The sequence below is a fragment of the Geotrypetes seraphini genome, chromosome 2, assembly GCF_902459505.1.
Source record: "Geotrypetes seraphini chromosome 2, aGeoSer1.1, whole genome shotgun sequence".
Classification (NCBI taxonomy): Eukaryota; Metazoa; Chordata; class Amphibia; order Gymnophiona; family Dermophiidae; genus Geotrypetes; species Geotrypetes seraphini.
In genome coordinates, this window is record NC_047085.1 from 2,100,745 (window position 1) to 2,124,964 (window position 24,220).

Genomic DNA, 24,220 nt, shown 5'->3' on the forward strand with positions numbered 1-24,220 from the left:
TCAGTACCCTGGGGTGTATACCATCTTGTCCAGGTGATTTATCATTCATTAACTTGTCTATTTGGCTCTCCATTGCTGGTACAGGTTACATCTTCTTCCATAAAGACAGAAGCAAAGAATTTATTCCGTTTCTTTGCTATGACCTTGTACTCCCTCGGCGCTCCTCTTGCTCCTTGAAGCTCTAATGGTGCCACAGATTCCCTGTCAGGATTTCTGCTTCTGATCTCCCTGAAAAAGTTTATTGTGAGTTTACTGACTTTTCACTAAAATGTAATACTATCCCCCCTTACTTTTCTCTTCTATATATAAGTTCATGTAAACCTTTTTTTTCCTTCTCTTCCTATATTTTAAGTTCTTGTAAACAGTGCTGAGCTCCACAACATCCGTGGAGATGATGCGGTATATAAACTTAAAATTTAGTTTAGTTTAGTTTAGTTCATATTCTCGTTTAGCCTTCTTTATATGTCCTTCAATTGTCAGCATCCCCTGCTCTAACAGGGGTTACCATACTTGTAAATTGCCTGAAACCTATGTAAGTATAGTGCGATTTGTAAATAAAACATTAGGATTAGATCAAAGCTTTGCATCTCACTTGTCAGTGCTTATGTTTCTTATTTTTTTCATTCGGATTCTTTATCCATTCTTTGAAGGATGTTCTTTTAGTTCTGTTAACCTCTTTCACATCACCTTTTAACCATGCTGGCTGACGTTTGCTGTTCTTTCCACCTTTGTTAATACATGGACTACATCTGAGCTAGGCTTCCACGATGGTATTTTTAAGCAATGTCCATTCCTGAATTATTTATTTTTAGTATTTATATACCACTTATAGCCTAAGTGGTTTACATTCAGGTACTCAAGCATTTTTCCCTATCTGTCCAGTGGGATCACACTATCTAATGTACCTGGAGCAATGGGGGGTTAAGTGACTTGCCCAGATCACAAGGAGCAGCATGGGATTTGAACCCATAACTTCAGGGTGCTGAGGCTGTAGCTCTAACCACTGCGCCACACACGCCTAAACTTTGTGGTTGATCTTTTTAACTTCTTTTTAACAAATTTTCTTATTTTATCATTGCTGCCGTCTCTAAAATTAAATGATAATTCAAAACAAATCTAATTCAATTAAAATCATATGCAAAAATCATATATAAATAAAAACTCAGAAAAGAAACTATACATACAAAAGAATGATAACTTCATAAATCCAACAAATGAATGTATATGTATGGGAAGATTAGGTTCTTACCTTGATAATCTTCTTTGTGGTAGAACATAAGAACATAAGATTTGCTGGGTCAGACCAGTGGTCCATCGTGTCCAGCAGTCCACTCACACGGCGGCCCTTAGGTGAAAGACCAGTGCCCTATTTGAGTTTAGCCTTACCTGCATATGTTCTGTTCCAGCGGGAACTTATCCAACCTTTTCTTGAATCCCTGAAGGGTACAGGAGTCTTGACAAATGGGTTATGTATCCTCACCCATGAGTTTATATATAAGGAATTAAATTTTCAGTTCCACATCCTGTTCTGGGCTGCACTTCAGCTCCTCCTCAGTTCATACCAAAGCACTATAAGAGGAGAAATAATTAAGAGTACTACGGGGATTCTCCCCAACATAGCCAATTCTGTTCTGCTCTTTTAAATAAAAAGTGTTGAGAATCAAATCAACTTCAATATAAAACAGCGTACAAATGGTACAAAATATTTGAGACAAAGAAAAAACCAAGGTGGAACTAACAAACCACCTGCCTGAGCGCAGCCAGCATTGACACTGAGGAAGATCCCAGAGATACTCCTATGACTGTACAATTGAGAAGTTACAATGCTCTTCAAATACTTCTGACAAGCAAAAATCCAACTTCTGGATACGTATACCTGTTCGAGACAGAAAGCAAGCTAAATGGAAATCTGACAGGGTGGGCCATCAAGACTCCTGTAAGAAGATTATAAGGTAAGAACCTAATGTTCCCTTCTGGTGCAAAGAGTACAGTAGTCTTGACAAATGGGATGTACCATGGCAATCCCTGGAGTCTAAGGCTGGCTAGATGAGCAGTGCCCATATGTGCTGCCACTTCCACTCTGTCAACTTTTGTTAAAGTATGGAGGGTGGACCATATAGTTTCCCTACAAATATCATTGGGCTTTATCGCCCATGCCTCTGCCCATGAAGCCGTCATTTCTAGTGGAGTGAACTTTCAAATATATCAGCGGCTATTTACCACAGCCAATGTATGCAGAGGCAATCACCATGCAAATCTGTCTGGAGACAGATGCCTTAGAGGCTGTCTTTCCCTGCTTGCCATTGTTTGTTAAAACAAAAAGATGATCTGAAAGACAAAATTCATTCGTCACTTCTAGGTAATGGAGAAGAAGTCTCCTAAAATCCAGTAACTCCAACATCTTATCTTTTTTCTTTGAACCCATGGCCTGGAATGCGGGAAGCCATACAACCTGATTAACATAGAGGGCCAACACCACCTTTCGCAAAAACGAGGGAACTATACAAAGCGTAACCACAGAAACATAGAAAACGATAGCAGAGAAAGGCCATATGGCCCATCCATATCATTTGCTATTTTCTCTTACCCTTAAGAGATCCCACTAAAAGCAGCACCATAGTAGTGATGTCCAGAGGGAATAACTCTTTGCTATGCAGAGGTTTATGTGTTCATGTCCACTGTATGAATTATGGCTAGTCTGAATAGTGCACGACTGGAATAGAAGACAGAACTAGTGGCAAAAAATATCCAAGGATGTACAAATGAAGAGTCCCCTCTGGGTCCACATCATCATGCTTTGATGATATAAACCCAATAATGTGAAGGCTCCCTCTCCATACCCTATCTCCAGATCCCCCCCTCCTCCGCCAGTTGCTCCGTCTACTCCGCTATTCTGTGGTATGGTTTGTATTTGTATTTGCAGTGTCTATTCTTCTGTTTGTTTGAAGAGTGAGCATTTAGTTCCATACTCTGTAGTGTTACTGCACAGAAGGATTACATTCCTAACCTTATCATAAGTCAACTTAAGGACGAAGGAAGTCATCATGCCGCTGTATCGTGCAATGGTACGCCCACATCTGGAGTACTGTGTCCAATACTGGTCGCCGTACCTCAAGAAGGACATGGCAGTACTCGAGGGGGTCCAGAGGAGAGCAACTAAATTGATAAAAGGTATGGAAAACTATTCGTATGCTGACAGGTTGAAGATGCTGGGGCTCTTCTCCCTGGAAAAGCGGAGACTTAGAGGAGATATGATAGAAACCTTCAAAATCCTGAGGGGCATAGAGAAAGTGGACAGGGACAGATTTTTCAGACTGTGGGGAACCACTAACACAAGGGGTCACTCGGAAAAATTGAGAGGGGACAGGTTTAGAACAAATGCTAGGAGGTTCTTTTTTACCCAGAGGGTGGTGGACACATGGAACGTGCTTCCGGAGGTTGTGATAGCCCAGAGCACATTGCAGGGTTTCAAGGAAGGTTTAGACAAGTTCCTAAAAGAAAAGGGGATTGAGGGTTACAGATAAAAAAGAAGAGGTAGGTTACAGAAACGGACAGGAACCACATTACAGGTCATGGACCTGACGGGCCGCTGCGAGAGCGGACCGCTGGGCGCGATGGACCAATGGTCTGACCCAGTGGTGGCAACTTCTTCTGTTGTTAACTATTCATTTATGTTTATTTCAAAAGCCACTGAAAAAGCCCCATCAAAGCAATTATACTAAAACTAATTAAAGTAGCTTAACTACAAAACAAAGATCAAATAGCATAAGAATTGTCATCCTGGGACAGACCGAAGGTCCATCAAGCCCAGTAGTATCCTTTTTCAAACAGCTGACAACCCAGGTCCCAAGGACCAGGCAAAAACCCAAAGAGTAGCAATGATCCAGAGCTGAGATTGTGATGTCATAATGCCTCATTCCACCAATGCCTAAGAGTCAACCTGATCGGTGATGTCACAATGGCTGGATTGTCCTAGACTTGGCTCACATAAGAATTACCAAACTGGGACAGACCTGGATTAGCTTCTGGTGGAAGTGGGATACTGGGCTAGATGTCCTTTCGGTTTGATGGCAATTTGTATGTTTTCATGTTCTAAAGTCATATCACCTCATTTTACATTTATTCCTTGGGATTTCTTTGTTTCTCTTAACTTTACCTAATTTCTTTTAGATTTGATGTTTCTTTATACAAGGGTAAATCAAAAAGTAAAGGTAAAATACATTTAACAGCTTTAATAGAAGTAGCTGTGAGCAATTGAACATGTCACTTTTCCATATGGTAGTTTTCTGGCTGCTCCCCAAGCCAGGCGAGCACCGTTTCCTATACTTCATCATCAGAGGTCAATCTGCAACCTCGCATCATCTCCGTCAGAGTAGAGAATTTGTCCCTGTAGGAACTCAATTTCCCGACCCCCGTCCCTGCCCCATTCCTGTAAGCTCTGCCTTAACCGCACAAGCCTAGTTTGTGCAGGGACAGGAAAAGAACTTGTGGGGATGAGACGGGATGGGGAAAAATTTGTCCCCATGTCATTTTCTACTTCAGAGCACCGAAGATATGATAATCGCTAGTTGCCAGATCCGGGCTGTAAGAAGGATGTGGAAGACATTTGAACCCAAGCTGTTGCACTGTCTCTTTTATCACTGCTACTGAATGAGGTCATGCATTGTCATGGTGCAGCAAGACCGTTTTGGGCAACACCTCTCTTCTTTTGCTGTGAATTGCAGGTTTAAGTTCATTTCACAGCAATGTACAATAATTTGCACGGTTCACTGTTTCCCACGTACTTGGGAATGTGCCAGAATAGGCCCCTTCATGTCCCAAAAGAAAGTTAACATGATTTTCTTGAAGGAGGGCACTACAGCACATTGTTCTTCGATGGTGCAAAATCTTGCAATGAAGCGCCCATGTTTCTGACCTCCTGGCGGCCACACGACTAAAGGCTAAGCGCTGCACTGTGCGTTGATGAACATATGTTGCATGTCGTTAGGTCTATTCTGCTTATGGTAAAATTTCATAATTGCCTTTAATTGGGAGTGTGTGGCGCAGGGGTTGGAGCTGAGGCTGTGGGTTCAAATCCCTCACTGCTCCTTGTGACCCTGGGCAAGTCACTTAATCCCCTCATTGCCCCAGGTACACCAGATAGAGTCTGAGCCCACCGGGACAGATAGGGAAATATGATAAAGTACCTGAATGTAAACAAATAAATACATTTTGGATTCGTCCACGTACTTTGTGAATGTTACCTTTCTAGCTTTTACTTTTAGCACTCTCCTGAGAAAATCACGATGGCCGCTCAGTGGTATAAATTAATGTCTGGATTTTTGAATAAGAAACCAAAAACTGGTCTTCGTGACATTTGGAGCATTGAGATAAAGCATCAGATTACTGGGTCTCAATGGCCACGAATTTGGACTTGGAGGATGAGATGTCCGGTGTCTGCATCTATGAGACAAACTTGGTCTTTCTGTTGCATAGAGCATTTTGGACCCCAGTTCGATTGCAAAAGTTAGACAGCTCTAAGTCTAATAGATGCTGCCATTGTCATCTTGAAGCTGAACATTGGATACATATTTTGGGGGAATCCATATGGATAATCCGGTGGCTTTATCGTATGATACTGTGCTATTTGGTACATCAATGAGAGCGAGGAGCCAAATTTTGTCTAATAATAATAAATTATTACTTATTATGACAGGGCTTGCCATACAGCATATTACAAATAATTGGAAAAATTGGGAGAGGCTAAGTTATAATTTCTGGTGGGATTCTTTATGCCACATCTTTAAAATGGAGCGTGATATAGCTATTCAAAAGGGGCATTTTAAGAAATTTAGGGATGTTTGGGACCCGTTAACACAATATTGTAAAGAATGAATATTACTTTTTCCCTTTGAACATACACGTCCAAGATGGGGGGGTGGGATAATTTTTGTCTTTTTATAAATAAAGATAATTGTTGGGTTTTGGGGGGTGGGCTATTTGATTTGAATTAGTTTCTGATAGAATATTAAGTGATCTTAAAGTGTAAAATATTTTTATCTTGTATTGCACTTATTTAAATTTTTTAAATGAATAAAGATATAAAAAAAAGAAAAGAAAATCACGATGGTTTCTTTTCTATGGAGGCAAAGTCCATTAACCATTATTAAAGCAGAGAGTGAGGAAAGCCACTGCTCTTCCATGTGGTTAAATAATTTGCAATCTGCCAGGTCCTTCTGAAAGAGGATACTGGGTCAGGGCAACTATGAAATAGATGGAACAGCACCTTTGCCCCTGGCTCCACAGCTCCCCAGTGTAGGACAGAGAGCTTTTTGGAAAAGTTTGTCCGATCATCAGGCTGCCCCTGCACTGAAACTGGTCTGAAGCAATATCAAAGCATTCCCGGAAGACCCTGCAGCTGATGCAGCTTAAGGGACTGAGAGAAGAGTTTGCTCAAATTACATGCTTCTTAATCCTACCTCATGGATGGCAATGATAGGTTATTTCTTAAAATTTTGATAACATAAAACTTTATTTATGAATCACAGATATCTTGCGGTGATTTACAAAAGAAAAATCCAGCAGATTAAAAATCATACAATAATCATTTTCCAAATTTACGAAATAAATAAGTTTTCATTAACTTTCTAAAATGTATGTAAGAGAATGATAGGGCTGCCGTTTGGTTGGCATTGTTTTTTTTCAGGTAAGGATATACTAACTAGGAAAGCATTTAACTAAATCAAATCTACATCGGTGCAAACTGTCCCTACCTTGAAACTGTTGGGGGTCATTTTGGACAGCAATAAATAAATATAAGGACAATATATCTGAAACCAAGAAAAACTACTATGCCAGCAAACTAGGAAGCAAAACAACGGTTTTGTCTGGTACAACTGACATCTCCACCAAACCAAGAATCTGAAAACCACTCCAACAAAATTTCAGCACAAGACCTTGCAAACTTCTTCCTCAACAAAGTCAAATCGGTCCAAATAGAAGTTGCAAAGACAGCCACTCCTAACACTCTCTAACCTAACCCCACGGAATACACTAAACCCATAAAAGCAGATCAGTTCTGGACTTCATTCACTAATCTTTCCATCCACAACACCAAAAAACTAATATCAAAACTAGCCTTACGAAGCAGCCCCCTAGACAATTGTCCTCCATACCTCCTTTCGGCAGCTCCACATCAAATCATTAACTGGCTCAGGAACCTGCTAAATAGCTCCCTAAACCAGGGTCACCTACCCAATGAAATGGGTAAAATAGCCCTAACCCCTATACCGAAAACAGCTCAAGCAGACCTCTCCATAGCATCTAACTATAGACCGACTGCTGGCATTCCTGTCCTCACTAAAATCCTTCAGATAACAACTAGCCATATACATAGAGTAACACTCTTGCCTTTACCCCACCCAATACGGCTTCCGAAAACAACACAGCACTGAGCTCCTCATCATCACGCTAATCACTAAACTCAAACAGCTGCTGAGTTCATAGAAACATAGAAGGTGACGGCAGTCTGCCCACTCTAATGACCCACCCCCTAAATTCTTCACTGAAGTGATCCCATATGCTTATCCCATTTTCTCTTGAAGTCTAGCGTGCTGCTGACCTGGTTTACATGCAGTGGAAGACTATTCCAATGATCAACCACCCTCTCGGTGAAGAAGTACTTCCTGGTGTCACCATGAAATCTCCCACCCCTGAGTTTCAATGGATGTCCTCTTGTCGCCGTAGATCCCTTAAGAAAAAAGATATCCTCTTCCATCTCAATACGACCCGTAACAAATTTGAACGTCTCAATCATATCCCCTCTCTCTCTACGCTCCTCAAGTGAGTATAGCTGTAACTTATCCAGCCTTTCCTCATACGGGAGATCCTTGAGTCCTGAGACCATCCTGGTGGCCATTCGCTAAACCGACTCCATTCTCTGCACATCTTTTTGATAATGCGGTCTCCAGAATTGTACACAATATTCCAGATGTGGTCTCACCAAGGATCTGTACAACAGCATTATAACTTCGGTCTTCCTGCTGACGAAATTTCTTTGGATACAACCCATCATTTGTCTAGCCTTGGATGAAGCTTTCTCCACTTGGTTGGCAGACTTCGTGTCTTCGCTAATGATTACTCCCAAGTCCCTTTCTGCAGTGGTTCTTGCTAAGGTCACACCATTTAGGGTGTAAGTTCCGCATGGATTTCTATTGCCAAGGTGCATGACCTTACACTTTTTGGCATTAAAACTTAGTTGCCAAGTTGCGGACCAATGTTCCAGCAAGTGTAGGTCCTTCGTCATGCAGTTGGACACTGAGCTGTTGCCTACTATGTTGCATAGTTTTGCGTTATCGGCGAATAATGCAATTTTCCCTCGAAGCCCTTGAGCCAGGTCCCTTACGAAGATATTAAATAGGATCGGACCCAAGACCGAACCCTGCGGCACACCACTGATCACTTCCAACGTTTCAGAGAGAGTGCCATTCACCACCACCCTCTGAAGTCTACCACTAAGCCAATCTTTTACCCATGCAGTTAACGTTTCTCCCAATCCCATCGAACTCATCTTGCTGAATAACCTGCGGTGTGGGACACTATCAAAAGCCTTACTGAAGTCCAAGTATACGATGTCCAGGGACTCCCCCATATCCAGCTTTTTCGTTACCCAGTCGAAGAAGCTGATCATCAAGCAATATTACTTCAATTTGATATAACTGTGGATTTTGACTCTGTGGACCACCAACTACTCCTAACCAAAAATCTCGGAAATAGGAATAATAGGGACTGTACTGAAATGGTTTGCCGACTTCCTTCAAAACCGCGAATACATGGTCAGAAAGAATGAAGAATACTCCAATCCTTGGAAGGCATTCTGTGGCATCCCATGAGGCTCCTCACTATTCCCAATCATATTCAATAGAACATTAAGATCCGCTGAACAGCATTTGCTAACGATTCCTTCCCTTAAAATTATTAATACTAGACGACAGTTGATCTTTTCAGTTACGGCCCCCCAAACTTGGAATTCTCTCCCTAGCCATTTAAGGGAAGAACCCAATATAGAAAAATTTAAAGGTAAACTGAAGAGTTTTCTCTTTAAAGATGCCTTTATAAACTAATCATTTAGTCTTCGAACTAATTTTATTTTTCTTTCTACAATTTTATTGAAGTAATTTTTTTTATCTTCCCTTTCCTTATGTATCCCCCTTATTTGTTTTTTAACTTTTATACAAATTGTAATTCTTACCCATCTCCTCCCTTATGTTCCTAGTTTTGTCAAATTTGTCAATAGTCTTGTTAGTCTTAGTTTTTTATTTATTGTATTATCCCACTTACTTTGTAATTTTATTAACATGTACATCGCTTAGAATTTAGATTAAGCGATTAATCAAATTATCATTAAACTTGAAACTTGAACTTGAATTTATTCATGAGCTCGCTGGGACACATCAAACTGGAAGATGAAACCATACTGTCCTATGCCGACGACATCCTTCTCCTCATTCCCAAAACCAACCAAATATTGTTGAAAAAATCTCAAACAATATAACTAAAATCCAAACCTGGGCAACTATCAACAAACTGAAACTGAATACCTCCAAGATCAAAGCCATTGGTTTCCATACCACGCAACAGAACATCATGACCAACCTCACCCTTCCATCGGGCATCACTTCCACAATGGAGAAATCCACCAAAGTGCTCAGTTACATATTAGACGACACCCTCACGATGGAACCACAAATCTCTAACCTTCGGAAGAAGACCATCTGCATTATGCGACAACTGAGACTCACAAGGCCATACTTCCACCCACATCACTTTGCCTTGATCGTCCAGATGATGGTTTTACCCCAACTGGACTATTAGGTGTTTCAAGTCGTGCAGAACACCACAGTCAAAATAATATTTCAGGCAAAAAAATTTGATTATGTTTCTCCACTATTGAAAAAAGTCCATTGGTTACCTATGGAGCGTAGAATCACATATAAGATCCTCTTATTAACTTTTAAGTCAAAAACAAGTAACCTACCAGAATTTATCAATAATTTACTTATATCATACTCTCCCCACAGGTCACTTCGTTCTGCCTCACAAAATCTCCTTGTCATTCCATCACTGAGACACATAAACACTATGAGGGGCATAATAATTAAAAAAAAAGTCTAAGTCCCCTTTTGGCCTAGGCCCTAAACGCTGAAAGTAGAAGCAGGGAAAATGTCCATTCTCAAAAAAAATGTCCAAAATGAGGTTTTTTTTGAGAATGGCCTATCTCTACGTGCAGCAGTTTAAATGGCCATTCCACCACTATGTCTACACTTACAACACATTATAAAACCAAAAACAGCCTAAGCCCTAAACGTCCAAAACCAGACCTTTTAGGTGAAGGAGGGGCCAGTCCTTCGCCTAAAAGCTGGATTCTGTAACCGGTGTCTGTCAAAAACACCACTGGTTAAAGAATCCACACACCTCCCGCCCCCCCCCCCCCCGTAACGATCACGGCAAGAGAAATGCCCAATTTCTCCTGCTGCGGTTCGTGGCAGTTCGGGTAGAGGTGATTACGATTACTGAAGGAGAGATGCCCGATATCGCCTACCGTGATCCACCCCACCCCCCCCGAACCAATACGGGAAGGAGGGAGCCCAAATCCTCCTGCCAGGGTGCCCCCAAATCCAATACGGGCAGGAGGGAGCCCAACCCCTCTTCCCCCATCGACCCCCCCCACCCCAATCCGAGAAGGATGAGCCCAAATCCTCCTGCCCCTGCGACCCCCCCAGCCCCCTGATCCAATATGAACAGGAGGGAGCCCAACCCCTCCTGCCCCGGCAACCCCCCCACCCTCCCAATCCAATACAGGCAGGAGGGAGCCCAGCCCCTCCTGCCCATGACGCACCCCCCCACAACCGCCCCCCCAAACCCCCGTTCGGCCCCCCAACCCCTCACGACACCCCCCACCCCTGACACCCCCCCTTACCTAAAAACAGTTGGACGGACGGATGGGTCCCAGCCTGGCAGGCCCACCATCCGCTAAATGGTGGGCATTAGGGCCTGATTGGGCCAGGTGCCTAAGGCCCCGCCTACAGGAGGGGCCTTAGGCGCCAGAACCAACAGGAATTGGCCCAGTTGGCTTAGGCTCCTTGGGCTCCCTCTTGCCTGTATCGGATCGGGTGGGTAAGGGGTCGCGTCTCAGGAGGAAAGATTGGCTATCTCTCCTGCCACAATGGCGATCCCCCCCGACCCATGGCACTTCAGGGGGAGGATCGCGGCAGGGGAGACGAGGCATCTCTCCTGCCGCGATCGTTGCGGTGGGGGGTGAGCAGGTTGCTGGGGCCACTGAGCTGATCGCGGCAGCAATGATCAGCTTAGCGGCCCCTTTTCAGCACTTATACCTGCTTTGACTTGGTCTAAGTCAAAACATATAAGTGTCGATTAGGCAACCTGTTAAAACTTTTGGTTATACCTGCTGTACAACTAAGTCTAGGACGGCCTACCTCCCGCCCTTTCCTCTCCTCTAAAAACGCTTCTTTTCGCTATAGGCCAGGGGTGTCCAACCTGCGGCCCTGTGAAGTATATTGTGCGGCCCCAGTCAAGGGCGATGTAGTGTTTTCCTCTGCTGCCCCCAGGTGTTTACCATCTTGCCGGCTCCTTTCTCTGTCTTGCTGCAGCATTTGTGCGGCCCCAGAAACATTTTTTCTCTATGCAACTACACCCCAGGTTACTTAAGAGAAGAACCAACTTTAAACCATTTCAAATCAAAATTAAAAACTTTTTTATTTAATGACGCATTTGGATCATAACTGTCCTCGTTAGGACAACAGGAAGATCAGTCTTTCTCCCCCCACCTTCTGTTTTTTCCTTTTTTTTTGTTCTTATCTTCAAAGATTATAGCTCTTCCCCATACTCCATGTGTTTCTGTATGTCATGTCTCGTATCTAGACCCTCCCCCCCGAGTATTTGTATTTTGTTAATTTTAAATACTTACATGTATTTTATATTGTACACTGCCTAGAATTTAAAGAAACGTGGTAAATGCATTACATATAAAATACTGTTTGTTTCTTCAGATACACTTGCTAATTTCTGTTCAGTGGAGTTTTCCCTATTTTGCTCCTCTTTGTGTGGTGTCTTTTGTTTTCACAAAAGTTCTTAATAAGGACCTTCAGGAAGTCTCTGTGGGTCCAGAGCATTTCACCATCTTTTAGAGCACGCCCAGGTGGAAGAGGTGGGAAAGAAAAAGTGTCTTACTGTCGATACGTTGTGTGGGGTATGTCGTCAGCAGATGCAGGTTAGCGGTGTCACGACCCTGCATAGGAAGGTTATCTTACTCAGCCACTTTGGAGCCAAAGAAGCCCTCACTCAAAAAAATCAGCAAAGACCATTGTCCTAGAGCAGGGGTAGGGAACTCCGGTCCTCGAGAGCCGTATTCCAGTCGGGTTTTCAGGATTTCCCCAATGAATATGCATTGAAAGCAGTGCATGCAAATAGATCTCATGCATATTCATTGGGAAAATCCTGAAAACCCGACTGGAATACGGCTCTCGAGGACCGGAGTTCCCTACCCCTGTCCTAGAGATATGCAAACCTTCCAAATACCCACCGGAAAAATCTTCCTACACCTTCGATGTCAATTCTTATCATTCTCCTCTCTTGTGGCCCTGCCAGGGAATAATGGATGGCAGCCACCAAGGGTACAGTGGATATCATGCCCAGAGCCAACATCTTCACCATCCGCCGATTCCAAAGAGAGCTGCAAGACACAGAAAAACCCAGTCACAGAAGTGGAGGGAGGACTTGGCCAGTCACATCACACCACCCTTAGGCTTAACCTGAAGCTTTCCCTTCAACTGCTGGGCTCCTCTCCACTGACACCGTACAAAATGACCATGCCCCAAAGAGCTTACAATCAAGTGGCTACCTGAGGCAATTGTTACCATTCGTGAAGAATGTTAGAGGCAGAAGCAGGATTTGAACCCTGGCTTTCCAGGTCCTCAGTCCATTCACTGCACTCTTAATAATAATCATTTTATTTGTATAGTGCAATGCCACAAGCAGTTCAGAGCGGTTTACATATACAGCGATGAGGAGCACTCTCAATTCTGGGAAGACAAAGGTAGAAGGGAAGGCCTCAGACATCAGGGGTGGGATTTAGTGATCCATGGAATGAATTAGTAAAAGCACAAACTTTGAAGCCCCCCAGTACTTGCACAAGCATCACAGGCCTGTGTAGAACATAAGATTTCCGCTGCTGGGTCAGACCAGTGGTCCATTGTGCCCAGCAGTCCACTCACGCAGCGGCCCTTAGGTCAAAGACCAGTGCCCTAACTGAGACTAGCCTTACCTGCGTACATTCTGGTCCAGCAGGAACTTATCTAACCTTTTCTTGAATCCCTGGATGGTGTTTTCCCCTATAACAGCCTTTGGAAGAGCGTTCCAGATTTCTACCACTTTCTGGGGGAAGAAGTGTGAGATAATAAAATTTGCGGATGACACCAAACTATTTAGTGGAGCTCGTCCTAAAGAGGACTGCGAAGAATTACAAAGGGACTTGAACAAACTAGGGGAATGGGCAACGAGATGGCAGATGAAGTTCAACGTTGAGAAGTGTAAAGTACTGCAGGTGAGAAGCAGAAACCCGAGGTACAACTATACGATGGGAGGGATGTTATTGAATGAGAGAACCCAAGAAAGGGACTTGGGGGTAATGGTGGACATGACAATGAAGCCGACGGCACAGTGCACAGCGGCCGCTAAGAAAGTGAATAGAATGCTAGGTATAATCAAGAAGGGTATTACAACCACAACGAAAGAAGTTATCCTGTCATTGTATTGGGTGATGGTGCGTCCGCATCTGGAGTACTGCGTCCAATATTGGTCGCCGTACCTTAAGAAGGATATGGCATTACTCGAGAGGGTTCAGCGGAGAGCGACACGTCTGATAAAAGGGATGGAAAACCTTTCATATGCTGAGAGATTGGAGAAATTGGGTCTCTTTTCCCTGGAGAAGAAGAGACTTAGAGGGGATATGATAGAGACCTACAAGATCATGAAGGGCATAGAGAGAGTAGAGAGGGACAGATTCTTCAAACTTTCTAAAAATAAAAGAACAAGAGGGCACTCGGAAAAGTTGAAAGGGGACAGATTCAGAACGAATGCTAGGAAGTTCTTCTTTACCCAACGTGTGGTGGACACCTGGAATGCGCTTCCAGAGGGCGTAATAGGGCAGAGTACAGTACTGGGGTTTAAGAAAGGATTGGACAATTTCCTGCTAGAAAAGGGAATAGAAGGGTATAGATAGAGGATTACTGCACAGGTCCTTGGCCTGTTGAGCCGCCACGTGAGCAGACTGCTGGGCACGATGGACCTCAGGTCTGACCCAGCGGAGGCATTGCTTATGTTCTTATGTTCTTACGTTTCTATGGAATCTTTTCCCTTTAACTTTAGCAAGTGCCCTCTCGTTCTCTCTACCTTGGAGAGGGTGAACAAGCTCTCTTTCTCTACTAAGTGAGACCCCTGTGATGTCCCACAATTTAATGAGAAAGTCACTTACAGTGATCCCATCATTTCCTAAATGATAAGGAGAGAGACCTTTCCCTTATAGTAAGATGAAGAAGTGTCCCTCACTGGTGGGTGAAGAGCTGTGCTAATTGAAGAGAGAGATAAATAGTTCCCAGCTCTTACTGGCAGTTGAAAAAGAGAGTATAGAAAAACTCTTAGACATATCGGCAGGTGAGAAGACAGCTGCCACTGCTCCTCTCCATTAAAAGCACAGTACTGAGTAATGAAACTATTTGATCTTTTAATAACTAGGGGAGAGGAAAATGAGGATTCTGGCAACTAATTGCTGATGGTGAGAAAGATACGAGGATCCCAACTGTTAACAAGAGGAGAGGGAGTTGGTACAGGGGTCCCTTCTCTTAACAGTGGGAGGGAGAGAAGGTACAAGGGCCACTTTTCAATAGCAGGTGGGGCAAAGAGGTGCAGGGGTCCCTTCTCTTACCAGCAGAAGGGGGAGTAGTTACAAGGGCCACTTCTCAATAGCAGGTGGGGGGAAGAGGTGCAGGGGTCCCTTCTCTTAACAGTGGGAAGGGGAGGAGATACAGGGGCCACTTCTTATAAGCAGGGAAGAGGTACAGGAGTCCCTTCTCTTAATAGTGGGAGTGGGAGAAGTTACAGGGGCCACTTCTTATAAGCAGGGAAGAGGTACAGGAGTTCCTTCTCTTAATAGTGGGAGGGGGAGGAGTTACAGGGGCCACTTCTTATAAGCAGGGAAGAGGTACAGGAGTCCCTTCTCTTAACAGTGGGAGGGGGAAGAGGTACAGGGGCCCCTTAACAGCAGTTGGGAAGAGGAGGTACAGGGGTCTCTTCTGTTAAATAACAGGTGGGGGCCGATTTGATTTAATTTGATATACCATCTTGCACTCAGATTTTTATTTGCTATTGTAAACCATTTTAAGTAAATACATAAGCATAATGCAACTGACACCGTGTCCCTCCTACCAATATTCATAACAAAATTCTGAAAGGAATTAAATTAAGAATCACCAGAACTATTTTGAAACATTCAAGTTTTCAAGGCTTTTCGATAAGTGAAGTAGCTGCTTAGACTACTGACCACATTTGACGGAGACCTCCAGAAGGATAGACCCCCCTCGTAACTAAAGGTCCAATTCCTAATAGATGAAAATTTAACTCTTTAAAGTTAGAAGTTGCAGCGAGCAATTTTGTGAAAATCATAAAGATCTTGATCAATTTTCCAGAGGGTCATTAGGGTGGGCAGACTGGATGGGCCGTGGCCCTTATCTGCCGTCAATTTCTATGTTTCTACGAAATTGTGGAACACTCGACTGAAAAGCCTTAAAAACCAGGCATAACATTTTGAAAGATATTCTAGCTAAGACAGGAAGTTCTTTCAGTATCGGAGTACAGTGGTGCCTCACACAACGAACTTAATTGGTTCCAGGATCAAGTTTGTTATGTGAAACGTTCGTTATGTGAAACGCGTTTTCCCATAGGAATACATGTAAAAAAAAATAATTTGTTCTGCAGCATAAAATATGCTAAGATGACATAAAAAAGATAAATTTTTTGTTATTATTTTTATTTAGATACATCTAAAAACATACATCTCCCTGTCCTTTTACTTCCACTATCTTCCTATCCCATCTCTATTCCCTTTTGTCCCTCTCCCCATGATCAATCATCTCACCACCTCTCTCTGCCCTCACCCTCAGGGTTCAAGATTGCTTCCACTCTTTTTCCTGTTGTTCTCTCTGCCTGTCACCCTATGATTTAGCATCCCTTCTGCCCTTGTCCAATATTTCCCCTTCTCTCCCTCCCTCTCATCCCCTGCTCCAACATGTGCTTTCAGCGGCCTTCTCCCCCCTTAAGCGTCTTTTCTTCTCCACTCCACCTTTCCTCCCTCCCTGCCTCCACCTTTGTGGCGCTTTTGCACCCGACCGACAACAGAACAGGCCCGGTCGGACAAATCTCCCTGTCCTGTAGCCGCGAATCTAAATTACCTTCTTACAGCAGCTGGATTATTGAAGCTGCTGTAAGAGGTAATTTAGATTCGCGGCTACAGGGCAGGGAGGTTTGTCGGCCGGGCCTGTTGTCGGTCGATCGGGGGACCTGACCAGCTGTGCACATTCTTCGGGGCGGACCGCCCCCTCCCCCCTCTTTCGTTCGCCATTGCCTTCTTCCTACCTGCCCTGCCGCAGCCGCACACAGCCGACCGGAAGTCTTCCTGATGTCAGCGCTGACGTCGGAGGAAGGGAGGGCTTTGCTTAAGCCCTCCCTCCGACGTCAGCGCTGACATCGGGAAGATTTCCGTTCGGCTGTGTGCTGCGACAGGGCAGGTAAGGAGAAGGAGACTACCCTCGACCAACCCTGCTGCGATCCAACCCCGCAGGAACCCCGGAAGGATGCAGCTCGGGCGACTTCGTTGTGTGAAACGAAGTACGTTATACGGATCACGACATAAAGTTCGTTGTGCGCAGCGTCCGCTGTGCGAGGCGGCCGTTATGCGAGGCACCACTGTAATATGATAAGATTTCTTGCCACTGCTCCTGCCCCTGCAGCTATATTCTGACTTAACCACAGTCTCTTCAGACTTGTTTTTGTCAGTGAAACAATTAAACAGAGGTACAAGGATCCTTTTGTTAATAGCAGGTTGGGGGGTTAGACGGTACAAGGGAAGATTAGCTTCTTAACTCAATAATCTTTCTAGTAGAAAGGCACATGAGTCTTGAACCAGTGGGTTATTCTCCTTTACTCACGAGTTTCTAGAAGGCACCATCTACCTTTTTCTCTCAGCTCTACCTCCTTCATATCTGGGCTGTGCCCCATCTCCTCAGTTTGTATCAAAGCACTTGCCACTTCCTATAAGAGGAGAGATAAGGAGGCGGGAAACGGGGTATTCCCCTACCAGCCAATTTTGTTCTGATCTGCAACAAATTAAAGCCAATATAATTATAACCGAGAACAAAGTGGAAATGGACAAGCCACCTACCTGAGTGCAATCAGCACAAACACTTATGTAGCTGTCAAGCCTCTTGCTTTTTTCATTGAAAAACAGTGCTCTTCAGAACTGTCTGACAACAGACACCAAAATCTGTCTGAGACAGCAAGCAGGCTAACTGAAATCTGGCAGAGTGGGTCTTCAAAACTCATAAGCCTTTCTACTAGAAAGAAGATTATCAAGGGAAGAACCTAATCTTCCCTTCTAGTGCAAAAAAGCATGAGTCTTGAACCAACGGGACATACCAAAACAGTCCTCTGAATTTAGGGCGGGGCAGATGAGCTTGCCGTGAGCACCAAGGACCTAAACGCGGTGTCCTTTCATGCTGCCACCTCCACTCTGTAAAATTTTGTGAATGTATGAAACGTGGACCAAGTAGCCGCCCTACAAATTTCCTCAGGCTACACTGCCTGGGACTCAAGGAAGAAGCCACACTCCTCGTAGAGTGCACTCTCAAAGCAATCAGTGGTTGCTTACCATACCCAATATAAGCTAATCAATGGCTGCACAAATCCACCTGGAACTAGGAGCCTGGCAGTAAGGGCTCATTACCACAAAAAGATGATTTTAAGAGGCAAAAATCTTACATCACCCCTAGGTAATGGAGAAAAAACTTTCCTATAATCCAGCAACACTAAAACTTTGTGGGTTTTTATTTAACTTGTGGAAAAGAATGCAGCAGTTTTCATGCCTGCGCTGATGATCACTCCCAAGTCTCGTTCTGTTGAAGTTCTAGCTAAGGTCTCACCATTCAAGGTGTAAGTTCTGCACGGATTTCTGCTGCCGAGGTGCATGATCTTGCATTTCTTAGCGTTGAAGCCCAGCTGCCAGGTCGAGGACCAAAGCTCCAACAAATGTAGGTCCTGTGTCATACTATCGGGTGAATTGCCATCTCTCACTATATTGCATAGTTTGGCGGCGTCAGTGAATAACTTTACCTTACCTTGAAGCCCCTGAGTTGGGTCACCTATGAATATGTTGAAAAGGAGCGGGCCCAAGACCGAGCCCTGCGGTACTCCACTGGTCACCTCCGATGTTTTAGAGAGGGTACCATTAACTACCACCTTCTGAAGTCTGCCACTCAGCCAGTCATTGACACATGTAGTTAGTGTTTCTCCCAGCCCCATTGATTTCATCTTGTTCAACAGCCTGCGATGCGGGACACTATCGAAAGCTTTGCTGAAGTCTAGGTATACGACGTCCACGGATTCTCCCAAGTCTAACTGTTTTGTTACCCAGTCAAAGAAGCTGATGAGATTGGATTGGCAGGACCTACCCTTGGTGAATCCGTGTTGATTGGGATCCCGTAGATTCTCCTCATCCAAGATTGCGTCTAATTTACGTTTGATTAGTGTTTCCATGAGTTTGCATACTATTGATGTGAGACTCACCGGTCTGTAGTTTGCAGCCTCTGCCCTGCAACCCTTTTTGTGCAGTGGAATGACGTTAGCTGTTTTCCAGTCTATGGGGACTCTCCCCGAACTTAGGGAGAGATTGAAGAGTCCTGATAGAGGTTCTGCCAGGACATCACGCAGCTCACTGAGCACCCTGGGGTGTAGATTGTCCGGTCCCATGGCTTTGTTCACCTTGAGTCTTGCCAGTTCGTAGTAGACGTCGCCAGGTGTGAACTCGAAATTCTGAAACGGGTCTTCCACGCTGGGCCTTGCCTGCAACTGCGGACCGTGCCCCGGTGCCTCGCAGGTGAAGACCGGGCAGAAGTATTCATTCAGTAGTTCTGCGTAAGTGGAAGAAAAATATGTTCTTATAAACAGATATGTTTTCTCTCTAAACCATCTACACAACTAATGATATTCTAGGTCAGCCTGGTCCCCCCAGCCTATGTTTTAGTCTGTTTCCCTGGAAACAATGATGACGCACTTATCACTCACTATAGGTTCTCCTATGTCAGCACTAGAAGAGTTTAACAAACATGTGCACTGTTAGTGTGACTTTTAGCTTATTTTCAGAAACCTGTTATGTTATGTTCCAGACATTAAACGAAAATATTTAGTTCTATTAAGGAAAATATGTACTCTGCGTGCTGCCTTTGCTGTGTTCCAAGTTTCTGAAGGATTTCTATTATTCAGCTACATCTTTCATATAATCTTAGTGTCTTTGGCAGAAGGAAGGGCGCCAAGGAAACCTTTTCTACTCAAGCCCTAAAACACGAGTCTTGCCACTTATATTTTGAGGGAGCCAATGGCCAAACCCCTCTCGAGACCATCCTGGAGAAATGCTGAGGTCAGCTCCATATTCTCCTTAGAACTCCAGTGCTGAAAAGCATAGGCTGTGACAGTCGCTGGTTTCTTAGATCTGAGGAGGGTAGCAATAATCAACTCTGAGGAGCTCTTCCGCGCAAAGGCCACACACTCAAGAGCAATGACAGAAGTCTAAAGCGTTCTGGATCTTCCAGGGCAATTGGATCCTGCGAGAGCAAACCAGATGCAGTGGCAAGTTTGGAGACACTTGTTCCTCGAGAAACAAACCAGATCTGTGTACCACAGCCGACGCACCCAATCTGGAGCATCCAGGATTACCAACCCTGGTAGTAGAGGCCCAATGAAGCTTTTCTCCTATTCTTTGAATGACTTGGCCTATCATGGGCCACAAAGGGAAAAATGTACAACAGTCCTTTCTCCAGGCCCTGTTGAACAATAGATATATTAGTGAAATGAGGAAAATGGAAAAATGGAATTGCTAAACTAAAAGATTCTAGGAACTGATATGTGGAGATGCTAGGAACTGATAGGTGGAGAGTGATGAGGAAAAAGCAAATGTGCTAAACAAATACTTCTGTTCTGTGTTCATGGAAGAAAATCCTGGAGAAGGACCGAGATTGCCTGGCAAAGTTACACAAGAAAATCCTCTATAATAAAACCCTAAGCACGCATGCGCACTTAGGAGGTTGTGATCCCTGCCGCCGTGATGTGTGCCTCCGTGCCAAATTCGATTGTAGGCGCCTGGGGCGTCTTGCGGCGCATGGAGCGGCTTGAGCAGCGGTGGTGGTTTGATTCCGCTGCCGTTGCCGGGACACCTCTTCTCACCCCCGGACCAGCAAACGCAACAGCCGCGGGGCATTTGCTAGGCCGATCCACTTCGATAATGCGAGGTGGGCCGGCCTAACAAAAGCCCCAAGGCTGCCCAGGCTAGCAGATGCTGGACAAGGGGAGGTAAAAGTTAGGGAGAAGGCCTACTGCTGGACAGGGGGAGCAGGGAAAAGGTGCTGCTGGACAGGGGGAGGTAAAAGGAAGGGAGAAGGGCTGCTGCTGGACAGGGGGAGCAGGGAAGGGGTGCTGCTGGACAGGGGGGGAGGTAAAAGGAAGGGAGAAGGCCTACTGCTGGACAGGGGGAGCAGGGAAGGGGTGTTGTTGGACAGGGGGAGGTAAAAGGAAGGGAGAAGGGCTACTGCTGGACAGGGGGAGCAGGCAAGGGGTAGTGGTGGACAGCCAAGGAAAGAGAGACAGAGACAGAAAGAAAGACAGACAGACAGCGGCCAAGGAGAGAGAGAGAAAGAAAGAAAGAAAGAAAGACAGACACACACATCTATTCTAGCACCTGCTAATGTAATGGGCTTAAAGACTAGTGGAGTATATTTTGCGCTGTTCATGGAGGAAAATGTTTATGAACAACTTGAAAAACTGATGGTGGACAAAGCGATGGGACCGGACGGGATCCATCCCAGGATACAGAGGGAGCTCAGAGAGGTTCTGGCAGGTCCTATTAAAGGCTTATTCAACAAAACTCTGGAGACAGGAGTGGTTCCTGGGGATTGGAGAAGAGCGGATGTGATCCCAATTTACAAAAGTGGTCACTGAGATGAAGCGGGAAACTAAAGGCCGTTAAGCCTCACTTCGGTTGTTGGAAAAATTATGGAAGTGTTGCTGAAAGAAAGGATAGTGAACTTCCTAGAATCTAATGGGTTACAAGGTCTGAGGCAGCATGGCTTTACTAAGGGTAACATCACTATAATAGTGTGGTTGTAAACCTCTTTATTCTTATTAGCTGTCAACAGTTTATATACTAATATACAAAACAGCTTGTACTAAATTCTCTGAGTCAATCATCTTATATCAACTTTTGTTAAGTCGTCAGAATGTGCCATCCACAGCCAGAAAATAAAATGGCTGGTGGAAGGCACATTCTGAAGACTTAACAAAAGTTTACAAAAGGTAAATCGTGCCAAACGAACCTGATTGAATTTTTTGATTGGGTGACCAGAGAGCTGGATCGAGGACATATGCTAGATGTAATTTACTTGGATTTCAGCAAAGCCTTTGATACAGTTCCTCTTAGGAGGCTGTTGAACAAACCTGAAGTTAGGACACAGAGTGGTGAACTGGGTTAGAAACTGGTTAACGGACAGACGCCAGAGGGTGGTGGTTAATGGAAGTCGCTCGGAGGAAGGAAAGGTGAGTAGTGGAGTCCCTCAGGGTTCGGTGCTGGGGCCGATTCTGTTCAATATGTTTGTGAGTGACATTGCTGAAGGGATAGAAGGGTAAGGTTTGACTTTTTGTGGATGATACCAAGATTTGTAACCGAGTAGACACCGAGGACGGAGTGGAAAACATTTAAAAAATCTGTAAAAGTTAGAGGAATGGTCCTTTGACTCTTCAATCTCGATCTTACTTCAAATTTAGGAAATTATTGAAAACTTATTTATTCGACATTTGTATGTTAACTTTTAACAATATATTAGTGATGTTGTATTTTATTGAATTGTATTTCTTCACTGAAATGTTTCAGTTTTTTTCTTGTTGTAAACCGCCCAGAACTACTGGTAGGGCGGTATATAAGAAAATAAATTATTATTATTAATATCTGGCAACTAAAATTCAATTCAAAGAAATGCAGAGTAATGCATCTGGAGATTAATAATCGGAAGCAGCCGTATATGTTGGGATGTGAGAGGATGGGGAGAGGGACCTTGGGGTGATAGTGTCCAAAGATCTAGGCTGTGGCTGCTGCCAGACGGATGCTGGGCTGTATAAAGAGAGTAGAAGAAAGAAGGTGTTGATGCCCCTGTACAGGTCGTTGGTGACGCCCCACTTGGAGTATTGTGTTCAGTTTTAGAGACTTTATCTGACGAAGGACACAAAAAGGCTTGAAGCGGTCCAGAGGAGAGCAACGAAAATGATAGGAGGTTTGCGCCAAAAGACCTATGAGGAGAGACTGGAAGCCTTGAATATGTATACTTTAGAGTAGGGGTGGCCAACCTGCGGCCCTGTGAAGTATTTTGTGCGGCCCTGGTTGAGGGCATTGCAGTGTTTTCCTCTGCTGCCCCTGGGTGTTTATCATCTAGCCAGTTCCCTCCTCTGTCTTGCTGCAGTGTTTGCGCGGCCCCAGAAACATTTTTTTCGGCCAATGCGGCCCAGGGAAGCCAAAAGGTTGGACACTCCTGCTTTAGAGGAAAGGAGGGAAAGGGGAGATATGATTCAGACGTTCAAGTACTTGAAAGGTATTAACATAGAACAAAATCTTTTTCAGAGAAAGGAAAATGGTAAAACCAGAGGACATAATTTGAGGTTGAGGGATGGTAGATTCAAGACAAATGTAATGAAATTCCTTTTCACGGAGAGGGTGCTAGATGCCTGGAATGCTCTCCCGAGGGAAATGGTGGAGATGAAAACGGTGATGGAATTCAAAAAAGCATGGGATAAACATAGATTATCTCTAATTAGAAAGCAAATTATGTAAATTAAAGAGCTAAGGCCGGTACTAGACAGACTTGCACAGTCTGTACCCCATAAGTGGTAATTTGGTGTAGGATGGGTAGGGGAAGTCTGTTATAGGGGAAAACACCCTCTAGGGTTTCAAGACAAAGTTGGACAAGTTCATGCTAAACTGGTGAGACTGGACTCATTTGGAGCACTGGTCTTGACCTTGGGGCCGCCGCGTGAGGAGACTGCTGGGCAGGATGGACCATTGGTCTGACCCAGCAGCGGCAATTGTTATGTTCTTATGTTCAATGGGAACTCCAGTAACTTGGAACATAAAGATGGTACTGGCCAGAATTTATGGTAGATATCCTGCAAACAGGATGGTGGGATAGGCTGGAGTGAGCTTGGACGGCAGCTTCAGCATTTGGAACCTAGGACAATATCAGGTGGACTTTATAGTCTATGACCCAGAAATATCAAAGAAGAGACAAGTTAATTCAATCATGACCCAGATGCATCTATGTTTTGACAAATCCACCAAATCACTACTTGAAGGCTCTAGGGGGGATTCTTTTACCCCCAAACTGAGCCACCTATAAGTGGGACGCCCTAGAGGGACCAGAGAGGGCAGTTCCTCAGCTAGTCAGCCAGTGCAAATATGGCATGAACTACATTAAAACAGCCTGAGGAGTCCATCAGGAATGATTTTAAACAAACCGGAGATGTTTTGAGTGGAATCCAAGATGGCTGCAGCAGCATTTTAGAGCCAAAAAACAGCCCGGGAGAGCTAAATAAAAGCACAGAAAATTCAACAAAGGGGCTTTTGGAGGTGGGAGACCCAAACGTCAGCCTAAGAATCCTCTAAAACCTCAATCCCCCCGATGTTTCCCAAAAGCTACAGTAGCCTGTACTTACTGCTGTGCTTTCTTCAGCTCACACTGCAGGAAAATCCACTCTATATGCTCGTTTCTTTGGGCTGCCAGTCAGATTCCAGACCCCCACAGCTCCTCACGCGTCTTTGGTGGAGGGGTGGAAATGTAGCCAGCACCCACGAAAGTCCTCA

The 24,220-nt window shown here is 44.4% G+C and overlaps 1 protein-coding gene across 5 annotated transcripts in view; it reads right to left on the reverse strand.

Moving 5' to 3' along the window:
* The window catches only part of ADCK5 (aarF domain containing kinase 5), a 217,052-nt gene that overhangs the window by 143,889 nt on the left and 48,943 nt on the right, over positions 1-24,220 (reverse strand). For all 5 annotated transcript variants that reach the window (XM_033934864.1, XM_033934862.1, XM_033934863.1 and 2 more), the window contains exon 3: positions 12,581-12,730. In XM_033934864.1, the coding sequence (XP_033790755.1) occupies positions 12,581-12,730 (150 nt within the window). The remainder of the gene's footprint in view (positions 1-12,580; positions 12,731-24,220) is intronic.